This window comes from Perca flavescens, chromosome 11 (assembly GCF_004354835.1).
Source record: "Perca flavescens isolate YP-PL-M2 chromosome 11, PFLA_1.0, whole genome shotgun sequence".
NCBI lineage: Eukaryota > Metazoa > Chordata > Actinopteri > Perciformes > Percidae > Perca > Perca flavescens.
This window is the reverse complement of record NC_041341.1, coordinates 25105834-25119722: the sequence shown is the minus strand read 5'-3', so window position 1 is coordinate 25119722 and position 13889 is coordinate 25105834. Positions and strand designations below refer to the sequence as shown.

Below are 13889 nucleotides of genomic sequence, written 5' to 3'. Positions count from 1 at the left end.
GTTCAGGGCCTTCAGGGCAGCAGTCTGGTATCCCACAACAAACACACTATGGGGGGTGAACAATCCACAGCCCAATCCACAGGGTCTTTTATCAAGCAACATGACCTTCTGCTAGAGCACTGATTCTTCCCTTCGTCTTTGCCTTCACCCTCCAGCATCTTTAGCCCCACACCCTACACTGCCCACTGGGTAGTCTCGCTTTGCCAGACCTATCTCCACAGCGGTGTGGAGTAAAGACCGGCTACACCACACATACGTTCTGGAATAAGAGAAAAGAATGCTCTGGGTTGTTTGCATTTCTTTAAACCAATCACAATCGTCTTGGGCGGAGCTAAGCTCTGGACGCAGCAATGGTGGCTCTGTATAATGGTCTCTGGAAGGAACTTGTTTTGGTGGAACATTTGCACCTCGCAAAAGAAAACGCCACATACAATATCAAATGAAGTTAACTGCCCACACAATTAAGTAACGTTGAATTAGCTGGATAAATGATTAGATGTAATTTGCTCTTACCAGTGAATCGCCATGTGTACTTCGCCCATAGCAATCCCCACCAATCGGTCCCAAAACATCCCAGTTAGAAAATAAATACTGTAGACATTTCTTTGAAAATCTTATCAATAATTCACGAAAGAACCAAGCAGGCCCCTTTTGTTGCACGATCCAAATTTTCTTCAAACAACTTTCCATTTTAAGCGTGTAGCTTGCTAGCTTGAAGTTTATTGTTGTTTCCCGAAGCAAACAGAGTTTGAGAACGGCAACATACAGAGGAGCAGAAGGTGAGGAGCATTCGGCATGTGGCTCTCATACAATTATCCTGGGAATGTACTTCCGTTTATCCAGACTACACACTGGGTAACGCAGGCGTTCATCACCCACAGAGTTGAGGCAATCTCATTATCAGGTTATCCTTTAAAAAGACAGCAATGAGTTAACATAATGATGTGAGGTATTCTAGCTTGTCTGCAGGATTCAGCGCAGCCCGGAGTACATTTGCAGCCCACTGGCATGACATTAAATCTGTTGAGTCACTCCTTGGTGGACCATTAAAATCTCAGGAAGAGGGTGAAACAAGAAATGGATTTAATAAACGACTACAGCTGTCTTGGGAATTTGAGTACGGAATGTTTTCATTTTCTCCGACTGAGGACTGGTTGACTAATTGGGTTACGTGGGCTCAGCGAGGAAGTTGTCAAGCTTCAGGGGTTTTTATTTGTGCCTGGCCGTCAAATCACAGCCCAAGGCACTGACCCTCGGGGTGATGCCCCCATGAGGCCCTTTAAGGTACAGCTGTCTGATGAGTCAGTCCAGAAGCCCCGCTTTCCCAGAAAATCCCAGGTTCTGAGGTGAGAGGGTGACAGAAGGCAAGAGGCCACACAGCTTGGTATTATGGGAGGGTTTTACTGCCACTTTGGTCAGCTTAGCGGCTGCTGCTGAGGTGGAGTAGCCGCCACACTCAGTGCATCACTCTCAACTTCACAGGACAAAAAAAACACAAGCTGATGATAGTACTGTGGATGATGCCCTCTGTGGACATCAATGTGTACAGAAACACACACCTGCATGCAGCCACACATTTTCAAAATGTGACTGTAATGTGTTATCCTGGAGCAAGTGCTTGTGGTCCTGTTTTAAATATGTAAATTGCTCGATATTTTGTGCATTTTAGATAAACACACACACTGTTTAATGTTTGTTCGTTAAGGACAGATTTTCTCTTATCAGTATTGCCACTAAGCTGCTGCACTTTTGCTGATAATGATATATTTGCTCTGAGGAAAGTGTTGTGTATGAGCTTGAAAATGTCATAAGTCAAAGTTAATATTATGGTTTGACATAGATTTTTCCTAGCAATTTTCAGTAAAGTCTGTAGCACTGTTATAATTACGAGGCCACCCTGCCGGCCCAGATGTTGGGAGCTTAACCAGATGTGGTCCACCTGCTGGGATGAGGACATTGACTTATGACCAGTAGGTCGGAACTACTTTCTTCTTGTCCCCTGTATTACAGAGAGAGACCAGCCGAAGTAGACACAGCTCACAGCTGCTAATGAAATACAAACATATGACATAGAGGGTGTTTGCATCTGTGTATATGATCACAGGAAACTGGCTACATGAAACTAATGATAGTCAACATATGTACACCATGACTCTCTGCACAGACAGTGCACATTTGACCTGAAAATGCCATTGTACGCTAATCATATACATCATAACTTATTAATTATCCAGTTTTAGTCATTGAAAAATACTACATTAAAAAAGATTTAAGATGACAAGATATGGAGTGTAATATTTAGAGTAAACACATTTTTCCACCCACCCAAATGTAATTATTCTATAGCTGCCTGCCCCTTTAATTTGAACCATAATTGCAGTATTATGTGGGCGGGCCAAATGAGGAGAACATGCTGAGACAAAGAAATCAATTTGAAGAGTGTTGAATATTTCACACTGTACATGAAAAGCAAGGTTGTGCCCAAACTTTCTATGCATGTATGTGGAAGTGAGTACATGCTGTGTGTGTGTGTGTGTGTGTGTGTGTGTGTGTGTGTGTGTGTGTGTGTGTGTGTGTGTGTGTGTGTGTGAGAGAGCATGTCTAAAGGCAGCTACGGTGGTGGTGGCTTACTGGGGAATTGAAATTAATGAGTGTAATCAGAAGCAAACAGCGAGCCAGGCAAGAGCAATTAATACAAGCAAGGCGAGCAGAGCTGCTGGTTTGCTCGGCCAGGCATGGCTGCAACCGAAGAGATGGAGGATTAAGATGCAACCACAGACAAACTCCACAGCTTTTCCACACACAGCAGATGTCCACAGAGGGAAGGCGCTGGGAGCCTGGCATCGACACGCATCCGCCAACCGGCCACTCGGTCAGCACGGCCCAATACGAGCTGACAACCTCCTGGCAGCATTCTGATAACACCATCTTCTCTGTTCAGCTCGAGAGCCAAGAGAAGGCCCTCACCGGAGGCCCCTGCACTGCATACGAAAGGGACTTTCACAGTGGAGCCACTATGTGTGAGAGGGGGAGAGAAACAGAGGAACATAAAGAGATAAGAGAGATGGGGGGAGGGCATTGTGTGCAGGCTCAACTCAAGTACATCTCAATGTGAGGGGCATTTTTTGTTACCCCTGTGTTCCCTCCATGTTGTTCTGATTGAAACATCATTGGCTGCATGCATTCCCTCAAACATGCATATTAGCTTCAGTATAAATAAACGTATTTGACCCAGCTGCCTTCAGAAACGGCTCTGCTTCTTGTTTTCTTTAATTGACGGTAAACGAGAGTGTCACCGCCCAGGATCTTTTCACTCAGCCCTTGCTTTGTTGCCTTGAATGGCGTTCGTTCCCCCGGCGGTCTCGCATTTCCACTGTTTACGTGAGATAATGATGCATGTGTAAGGATACACCGCCAGGCAAAGAGAGGGGCTGATATGAACTGTGACGGATGCCTCGTCGGTCCAAACCAATTTGTGTTTAAACGGAACAGTGATGTCAGCTCAGACATCAGGGAATGTAATGAAGAGTGATGCTATAGGGGCAGATCTGTGATGCACGCAGAAAGTAAAGGCTCAGACACACTCCCAAAAAAGGCTTAAAGGTCCCGTAAGGTCAAACATACATGAGGCCAAACCTGATTCTACTGATGCCACAATGTTGTTGAACTCATTCCCTCTTTGTGTAATGTTCTTAAAATGTAAATGTTATTACTTTGCTTGCATATTGAGTCTAAGTGTACCTTTCCAGGAAATTACAACTACTTTATGGCAAGAAGTGACCGGACAAGCAATGTGATGTAATGTTTTTCTCTTTGGGTATAGAAAAATAGCAAACATCAATATTGTTGTTAAGATCAACTTCAAATGTACGGATAATTAACTTGTGTAGAAGTAGCCTACAGCAGTAGAGCAATACACATCTTAATCAAAAGCTTGCAATAAGCCACAGCAGAGTGGCAATTCCATAAACCAAACAAAAAGTAAAGATGTAACCCCTCCTCAGCAAATGATAAAGTGTTAGGTTGGAGAATTGTGGATTGTGGCTTTAATGCCAATGCCAAACACTTTTGACCTCAATCCCTCCTCCTTGAGTTATGTGGTTGTTTCTGTGCACTTTTAGTGTGTACTGGTTTATGAAACACTGCTGGGTTGGAGGGCAAGTCCAACAAAATGACAAAGCAACTCCGTCAAACTTTGATTGAATTCTCCTCTAACATGTAGGCTATTGTCAGCAGGAGAAATACCATTGCCTATTGATTGAGTCCTTTCCTATTCATAAATCCTATTCTTTATTGTCCATAGAGTGCAGACTGCAGAGTATTGTGTTAAAATTGTCTCTGACACCTTCATGGGTCCTGATAAATGACTGACACTTCAATAACTTGTGACATACGTGCTCTTGTGCCTATGAAAGGCAACAGTTTAATGTGTCGCTCTTTTAGAACCCCATTACTTTAATGGAAGACAATTCAAACTTGAAAAATTTACAGTTTTTCTCATGGCATTGGCCAGATAAAAATTGCTCACTCAGATTGCTTTAAGGAATTGATGAGTTTCCTCACGTAATAGTGTTAAAAGGATCCCCCCCCTCCCACCCACTCTTCTTTTGGCCAGGGATCAAAGTCTTTCTTCTCTTTGGTGTAGCTTCTCTGCCCTCTTCTGGCCTCAGGCTGTCATTATGTCAAGTCATATTGACGCATCACTGAGCAAAAGAAAATAAATATTAACATGGTATTTTTTGTAAAAATATGTGTCATTCTAAATCACATTGTTGAATAGTAACATAAGATGTCACGTACCTCAAACTAACCCATGTGGGCAAATTATTAAATGTCTATTTTAAAAGCTAGAAGTTAACAGGAACAGAGAAACCTACATGTCTTACTCTAGCCGTCTTTTTGGGATCATTTCTATTAAATTAATAAAACATAAAGATGAGACTTATTACTAATTTTGCATAAAACCACTCCAAGGACTCCTTGAACTACCCGAGAATACCCTGGGTGTCCCTGGGCTCCACTTTAAGAATAACTGCTATAGATATTATTTTAAAAAAAAGTACACTTTGGCATTAATGGATCTGTAAAGCCATCAGCTTGTCAGAGAGTGAAAAATGTCTGTAGCATGAGACATTTAATAAAGTAATCGTTGATAACTAATAAGGCTGTTTCTAAGAGCAAACATAGCATCCAATCAGTCACAATTAAAGTAAATGGTGAAAGAAAATGGATTGACAATCAAAGAAGCAGTCTCCATGGTTCAGCACCCATAAGCTATTTCAAAGAACCATGGAACTAAGTTTTAGCATGTTTCTTTATGAGAAACACTCTTCCCTATTAGAGGTAAGGAACGAAAAAAGAAGGGGAAAAAAAGCTCACATAGTCAAAACCATCACCAGACGCCACTGCAGCGGTATTTTTGAACTTGTGCGTCAGAGCAGCGCCCGTGGCCAAACCGCTTATTAAAACGCAGAGAAGCCAAGTGCCATAAAGACAGAAGGCGAGCAGCTTGTTATTATTCTTTCTGAGAGGTGAACAGGCTGAGATCAATGGCTGCAGTGGTTTCTCCTCACCACAACTATGGCTCAGTAAAGCACAAAAGGCCATGCGGCTCCGACCCATACAGTCACAGATATTAACTATTCCAGGGGCTTTTGAAAACAGCTGCCAAGAATAATTTCCCACATGTAACATTTCCCACCAAAGCCACAGAGTCATACTGGCATATTCTGTGCCCCACCAGACCCTATGGGCCCTGACTACGATGACACGGTAGAATCAATGGAAAACCAGAGCCACATCACAATTAGGGCTGCACAATTAATCGCAATTGTATCGAAATAGCAATATGGGGCGGCCTCTAGCTCACCCAGTAAGAGCGCCCACCCCACGTTGGCTGAGTACTGCAGCGGCACGGGTTTGAATCCGACCTGCTGCCCTTTGCTGCGTGTCATCCCCCATCTCTCTCCCCCTTTCATGTCTATCAGCTGTCACTGTTTAAAAGGGAAAAGCCCCAAAAATTACCTTTAAGAAAAATAAACTAAACGCAATATGGACTAGTGCAATATCCAAATCACAGGGGGCGCAATATTTGTTAATGGCAAAATATGTGTCAAACCATTCTGAATTAAGTATTGTGGTGCTGCAGAGATGTCCCGGCCTACAAATCGTATCCACAGACTAAAGAAAAAAATCTTTGTTTGGTACAGATTTAATTTCTTTCGATGTTAAGAATTTTCAAGGACAATGAGAATAATGATACAAAAAAGATCATTCCCTCCAATATTGTGAATCATCAGTCAAAATAATCGCAATTTTGATATTTTCATCATATCGTATCCCACATATCACAATCCAGTCAATTTGCGTAAAGAGCTTAGTTTTTTTGTTTTGTCGAATTAATGGAGCATACACAGTATCAGTGAAAATGTGTGCTGTGTTGTGCAGGTGAAATGTGGCTAAAAATACCAGTTAGTGAGAAAGGAAAAGCTGCTATGGGGATAAATCAAGTACTTTCAAAGCTGATGGAGTCTGTTAAGGCCTCCCATCGGTTGTTGTTCAGCTGTTTTACAGTACACTGAGGTCCTGTGTTAATGATGAAGAGGCTGGATCCTCTCCTGACTCTTGCCCTGATCACCCTGATCTTTTTGATATTTGTCCCGTGGGGCAGATAACCTGAACCTCCTGTACTGCTCGTGCTCTCACGCATGCAGTGAGGAGGGTTGTTCTCACTTCTAATAGCAAAATGCAGAGTTGTTGCTGTTTCAAGAAGGGCTGGACCAATACATCTGAATGTCATATGCCATTTTGGCCAGTGAGGAATAAAATGTCAAATATGATGGAGGTTTCCTTTCTGCCCACAGCTAGTGAATTTGATACTTTTTATACAGTGCTCAGCAAAAGTGAATAAACCCAAGTTGACTAAAAAGAGGAATAAAAAAGGGTGTCTATACTTATGCCCCCTGTATTTTAAGGAAGAACATTTATTTATTTACGATACATTATTCATTCACAAAGAAAATTGGTGCCCTTAAAGGTTGGATTTTTCCTCATTTTTGTAATTAAGGCATTAAGATCAAATTCCAAAAGATGATTTTTTATTCCTCTTTTTCGTCAACTTTAGCATGGGTGTATTCACTTATGCTGAGCACTGTATGCAGATGTCTGACCTCTAAGAGAAACCATTCCAGTGTGGTGTGGGAGGCTTTCAGTCTGTAATGACAGCTGTAATCAAACCTGTCTAGAGAGCATTGATTATTAGTCGCTTTATACATTTTGAGAGACACTGACAGAGCTGCCAGGCTATGGTATGTACACGTTTGTCCTCTGCTGATGTATGAGGGATGTAAGTCACAAAAATTAAACATAAATGTGGCAAAAATGAATGCTACTTATACATTCTGAAAAAAACACATATATTCTTTGCAGTGCAATGTTAAGAAGAACATCACATCCGTGGAAAAACTTGGACTTTGTGAGAAAGAAAAAGAGATCTGTTCATCATGACAATACTTTGGTGAATGATGTCATTATGCTGATTTTCTAGGGCCTTCAATACAGCATGAGCTCTGAGCCATGGGAGTGCACAGCATCTGGCCTCCCTACAAACAAGTAAAGTAATTCAAATTATTCTACTTCGTTTAAGAATGCTTGATTCTGATTGGCTGGGAGGAGGGCATTAACCCGGCATATTGCCCGCTGTGTATTGCCCGCTGACTGAGCACAGCGTCATCAAATAGTAGATCAATACGCCGCTTGTATTTTTTTTTCTATCACAAAAATTTCAAACATGAGGTCCATTGTAAAAATAAACCTTGTTTAAAAAAGTTTCTAAAACGTGTCTGAAATCTATCGGAAGGTCAGTCGATAGGCCAACATAATTTTACAAGCGAGATACAATGTAGCAACTACCTTATTAAACTAACATTAGTGATCAGATGCAGCCTTGTGTGGTTGCTATAGAAACTATTAACGTTAGCTACAGTTGAGCTAACATTATTCGCTGTAGGCTAGTTCTAAATAGCCTACAGGCTGACCTGAAATTGCTGCGTTAATCCACAGCTCTCTCCCCGGACACCCCGTTAGGTCTAGTTTCCAAAGTTTGGTTTGACTTCATGCTTTGCTTGGCGAGGCGAGGCAGGGAGGGCACTCGGGAACTGACTGCGTCCTCATTCGCCATAAAAGTGGATGACGCCGGGGATGAATACGTTAGTTTGTCGTTCAATCCGGAGACGAAGAACCACAAACATTCAAATGACCCAAACAAGGAAAACCTCCGAGGTGCAATGTATGCGGAGCCAGGCAACCCCAGATGTCCGGTCCTGAGCTTCAAAAAATAACTCGCCAGACGTCCGCCGGGTGTCACCGCCTTCTACCTCCATCCACTGAAGGACCCCAAACCACATCTCTGGTAGGGGAGAGTGGGGACAGTTGCAACGTGTGGCAGTTGCAACATTGCTGATTTCTCCAATCAGGAATGAGCTAGAGTCATGAAACTCCTAATGCACATGCTCAGTAAGCCCCTCCATCTTTCTGGAAGTTAACATCCACATGTCATCGTTCCTTATGGGAGAACTGAAATTCAAGGTGAAAAAGTAGCTTTTTTTATGACCAGATTTTTTGTCATACTGTCTAAACTGTTTAAGTATTGATCTTTATCGTTATATACTTTGACTGTGCAGTTTCTTAGCTCTTAACAGACTTAGGTACCATATGTTAAAGCTAATGTGTTAGGCTAGCATTGCTAGTTTTAAGATGGCTGCCAGGGGGTGGGACAGTTGCAACGCATTGTTGCCCCCCTATGCAACTGTCCACACATGGTGTTGCAACTGTCCCTCATGACAACAATAATGACAATTAGATAAAATTGATATAAAAGGCAATTCAATGGTTTAATAACTCTGGTCTCAAATAAACTAAAACAATATTTGAATAATTATGCCAAAATATGAGTTTTATTACATCTTAATGACTGTTTCAACTGTCCCTCGGTACTGTTGCAACCGTTGTAACATTTTTCAGGGTCCATATAAGTACAAATTACTTTCATATTATCATATGTACACATGTTGCAGCAGTATGGGCAAGTAGGTGACAAAAATGGGTTTAATATATAATTTTGTTGTCTTTCTAATACAAACGGTTGCTGAGAAACTGAAGGAAATGTAAAAAGTGTTGCAACTGCTCCCACTCTCCCCTACTCCACACAGCCGATGGGGAAGAACTACCTGGGGGAAATGCTTCCACGATTGTCCAAAGCAGCTGGTATGACCACCAGATACACCAACCACTAGAAGCACGGCTGTCCATCGTCTGTCTGAGGCCGGGCTGGAGTCCAGACAAATCATGTCTGTTACGGGACACAGGTGAGCCTAAGTCTAGGTGATAAATTCTTTGTGGTAATTATAACCTGAGGCCTACTGCAAATGTAGCCCACATTTTTTATTATTTTTTTGCAGGTGTGAATCCAGCCTCAAAAGCTAGGCTACTGGGCCCCATCCAACATGGACAAAAAGGTTTGGAGTCGGGTGTTGTCCGCACACCAGCAGGCCTCCGCAGCAAGCATCTCTCCCCCTCAAGCTGCGCAATCCTCTCAGCCTACCTCGTCCGATTCATCTTTCCCTATGCCCCTCAATATGTCCCATTTTACAATCAATGGGAATGTCCAGTTTATTACCCATAAATGAATCAATAATTTTGTTATACATTCACTGCAAATAAAATTATTTGGAATAAGGAATGCATGTTTGATGTGGTTGCTATAGAAACTGAGCTGAGCTAACGTTATTCACCGTAGTTCTAAAGGGGACTACTTTTTTTGTTTTGAGGGAGATTACCGCCCGAGACAAAACCGTCCACAAGCCGGGCATATCAAACTGTTTATTGCCCTGCCTCTCGGTAATTATCCCTTACATAATCACTGTTCTGCTTTGGTTAAGGCCCAATTAGACTTACATCAGTCAGGAAAAATAGAACGCTGCAACCTGATCTCACAGAATTCCCTGAAATGAACACGGCCCCTTAACTCAAAATCTGTGACAGTTTCACAGAATCGTAGAAAATTCCGTGATGGGCCAACTGCCCCTTAAGTTAAGGAAAAGGTCGTGGGTGGGCGGGACAACAACGAGTTGCGTTTAGGAAAAGAAGAACAGGACGGGACGCCTGTATACAGCAGACAGATTGGGTTTAGGAAAAGAAGAACGGGACGGTTAGGGCTAGGAATCGTGACACGCGGGACACGATCCCCGGTCTCCTGGGTGAAAGTCCTTGTTGTTTGACCCATCCACCACCCCAACCAATCTCTCTATGTAGATTTTCGGCCTTTCATACTACTCGCTAGCGTTGTCGCTCTTACAGTAATGCTACGTCATTTTCCTTGGTGGCCAATCGGAATTTTCACACATTCCGTGCCACCACCACGTAATGCAGTGTTAACAGTTCATGATCATTTCACGGAATTCTGTGAGACCAGGCTGAATAGAACACACAGAAAACAAACAAGCACTTACAGTAACAACTAGGCTGTCATTCTCGCTGTGCACGATGCTATCAAAGTGTAAAATGTTATGAGAAGTGGCGGGCCGTGTATTTTACACCTGGGCCTTCAGTACTATCTTACAGCAATGAAACCACCTTTGAATAACCTCCCCATGACACTACGACATAATCCTGTGGAATAAAGTGATTTACTCCCAACACTGGCCGCGATATCTTTTTTCCCACTATGGCCACGCCAATACCCGCCCTTCAATAGCTACTACTGGCCAGGGGTCCATGCTTACACTTTGTGAGCTTGTTTGACATTATCCTCATACAGTACACCTCTAAACATTACGGGCTGACATTTACTCATCACGTGAAAGCACAGCGATCTAAGATTATGTTCAAAATCAATTTTATTAGAATATATTGTCAAATGAAAACATACTATTTATTCTGTTTGCAAGTATTTTATTTCCCTACTTGTCATTACTGTATAGAGCACAAGTGTTAATATATTTTTTATATTTGATATCATACATATTTACAAAAGCACACCCATGTCTGTATTTACATTGTATCTTAGGTAAGGCACAGGATGCAAAAGCAATACAATTTGCATCAAAGTACAGTATATTTGAAGCAGCAGATGTCCATTTTATAGAAAGCAGAAAACAATAAGGGAACCTTTTCTCAAGCTTTGTCATGTGTTGATGTTACATCAATAATGTACCAAGCAGACTTAGATGCAACTATGTCCACCTACCTCTACATCCTGAAATGCTAAACATAAGTTAGGAGAGTGGTTTGTGACAGTACAAATGCCACGTTCTAATCTCTGAAACAACTGCCTGAATAAATGAGATGAGTCGTCACCTGCAGAGAAGCTGCAATTCGGTGGAGTTGTAACTCAAGGCAGGCGCTACCATGTCTGTCCCACCCAGAGCATCCTGCCCTTTGATCTTCAGGTTAACAAACTTGATCTTCCAGCAGTTTTTCTCCAGCGGAGAGCGGATGAGGCCAAATATTTGCTCAAAGACGCCCAGACAGGCTTCGCCTCTGTGGATGGTCCCAGCTACAGCCACTAGTACCAGGCCATGGGGGGAGGTCAGCGTCCTGAAGCCATTAGGCTGCATGTTGGGACTGAGGAGGAGGTGCTCATCCCCAGTCAAGGCCAGGAGACGACTGCTAACCAGTTCAGCACCCACGAACTCGTCCATCTGTTCGTGGCCGGCTCTGAAAAGGGGGACACAGCTCTGTCATCACTGTTTAAATTTGGAGTTTTCCTCAAGTTAATTGTAACTATTGTAAAACACAGGTCAAGTTCAAGCTTCTCCGTGCTTATCACATCTTTCAAATTAGTATGATGGTATTTGTACTTGCAGAAAAAATAGACAATTGGTGTAGCTGAGGCCTGCCCAAAACATATAACTGCTGTGAACACAGAGAAGCTAACAACACACACATCACCAGTAGGTTAATTTAAATGGCCTTAAGTGGCATTATAATGGCTTTCTTACACAGAGAAGAGGCGTAGTTTCACATCTGGCCAGAAGTGTTGCGGGCCCCAGTCCTGAGGCGGCTGGCCCAGCAAGGGGTTGTGACTGTTTAAGAGTTGGAAGAACCACTGGCAGAACTGCTGGCCGAGGACCACTGGGTCAAAGCCCACCTCAGCCTTATTTGTCTCTCCTGGAAGGCTTTTGTCAACCACGGTCTTAAAGAAATGAGACGTTATTGATATAGCTTACTCGAATACATAGCCAAGCTGTGCCTGGATTACTTTTTAGTAGTCATGTTCTAATAACACATGCTGTCAACAGCTATCTATTGACACCATAACGTAATATCACAATCACCATCTTACTTAAATGTTACTTATAACATATTCAACCGTGTCAACATATCTGAGATGTCTGACCTGACCTCCAGTCCCTACCTTCCCAGACGACCAAAGCTCCAGTGTCCTTTTCACGAGCTGGTGTTTCTCGCTGTTTGGGGGCATCGCCACACCTTCTTGGGCCAGGTACTTGAATATGAGTTCACGATAAACCTTCTTCCTCTTCAGGAGCTCCTCAGCATTTTGAGTGTATAAGAGAATAGTTTCCATAGCCTCTATATGAACAGATGAACGTAAGGATCAAGAAGATTGGATGTTTTTATTATCTGAACATAATATCCTTTAAAGGCAGACGTTAAAGAGCATCAGCAGTTCCGGTTCTGGTGTCCCTGGTGTCAGCTTATGCCTAATTAAGTCAATTTTCGGAAATGCATTCTTTCCTTATTGGTAAACTTGTTGTGATTCGCTGATCTGAAATGTACGGCCTTCTACTTCCGCGTTTTATAATTAGTTCGTGCCAACCCTCCTGTTACGTTGGGGCACGACGAGAGCTAACCCTTAAGTATTTACAGCGGTGGAGGTCTTAACAACCGCTCGTATACAATTTTAACTTATGAAATATGAAATATATATGTTTGACATGAACCTGTCCGGTGACATATCAGAAAATGAAGTGTAATTAACTAATAGTATGCTAGCTAGCTACGTTGCTCCTTGCTGTCTGGTAACGTAGCTAAGTTAACAGATTGAAAGCATAACGTTACCTGTAACATTTTCCACAACTATCAACTTATTCGTGACTGTGTCACAAAGTGAGAGCAAGTCGCCTTTTGACATAGACTTCAGTATCTTTGTACATCCTGCGCGCTCTGTTTTTGACAGTGTTGACATCTTCGACACCCGAAAACTACGCTTCTGTTCTCCGCGTCCATTCGTGTCCTACTAGAAATGTGTCCGTACAGGAACCTGTATAAGTGGGAAAACGTTCCCCGCAAAGCCATGGTTGCCTTTGTACGGCAGTATGTCCAGCAAAAGACAAGAAGCTGCATTTATTATACCGTTAGGTATATAAGTCGGTGTTTCAGGTTGAAATACACACAAACAACCCTAACTACTACTCAGTTCTAACCTATTTTATACAGTCTGTGTTATAAATTGTTACTAGCTGTCCATTGTTTTCCTTCTATAACATTCACGTTACATCTTACCAATACATTATTTGTAGTGGGACGAACTAAACACCTCATTTTGACTGCCACCCTTTAAGCCTACAGAGAATATCTCATAATAATAATGATAATAATAATAATAATAATAATAATAATAATAATAATAATAATAATAATACCAGGATCTTGCTAATCAATTCCCAGTTTAAGCAATGTGATCAAAGAGCATGTGTCCATGCATAATGACATATGCCACATATTAAAAGACATTTGCAACCATACCTGTTAACAGACCAGCATGGTTTGGCTCACCATATCTGGTGGCAGAGGTCTAGGTCTGACAGCACAAACTGCATACAGTGTGTCACATATTCTGTTGTGTCTTTTAGGATAATCTGGAATTG

The 13889-nt window shown here is 42.2% G+C and overlaps 1 protein-coding gene and 1 long non-coding RNA gene across 2 annotated transcripts; one reads left to right on the top strand and one right to left on the bottom strand.

Moving 5' to 3' along the window:
* Window positions 1-8156: 8156 nt before the first annotated feature.
* On the top strand, window positions 8157-9668 carry LOC114564591 (uncharacterized). The gene is made up of 3 exons (XR_003693778.1): window positions 8157-8586; window positions 9210-9365; window positions 9459-9668. It is a non-coding gene; the product is annotated as an uncharacterized LOC114564591 (long non-coding RNA).
* Window positions 9669-10935: 1267 nt separating this feature from the next.
* c11h3orf38 (chromosome 11 C3orf38 homolog) lies at window positions 10936-13277 on the bottom strand. The gene is made up of 4 exons (XM_028591720.1): window positions 13081-13277; window positions 12416-12591; window positions 12000-12193; window positions 10936-11715 (listed from the first exon to the last, which is right to left on the bottom strand). Exons 1-4 carry the CDS (start codon window positions 13205-13207, stop codon window positions 11352-11354), a joined length of 861 nt encoding a protein of 286 aa, XP_028447521.1. The 5' UTR covers window positions 13208-13277; the 3' UTR covers window positions 10936-11351.
* Window positions 13278-13889: the final 612 nt, after the last annotated feature.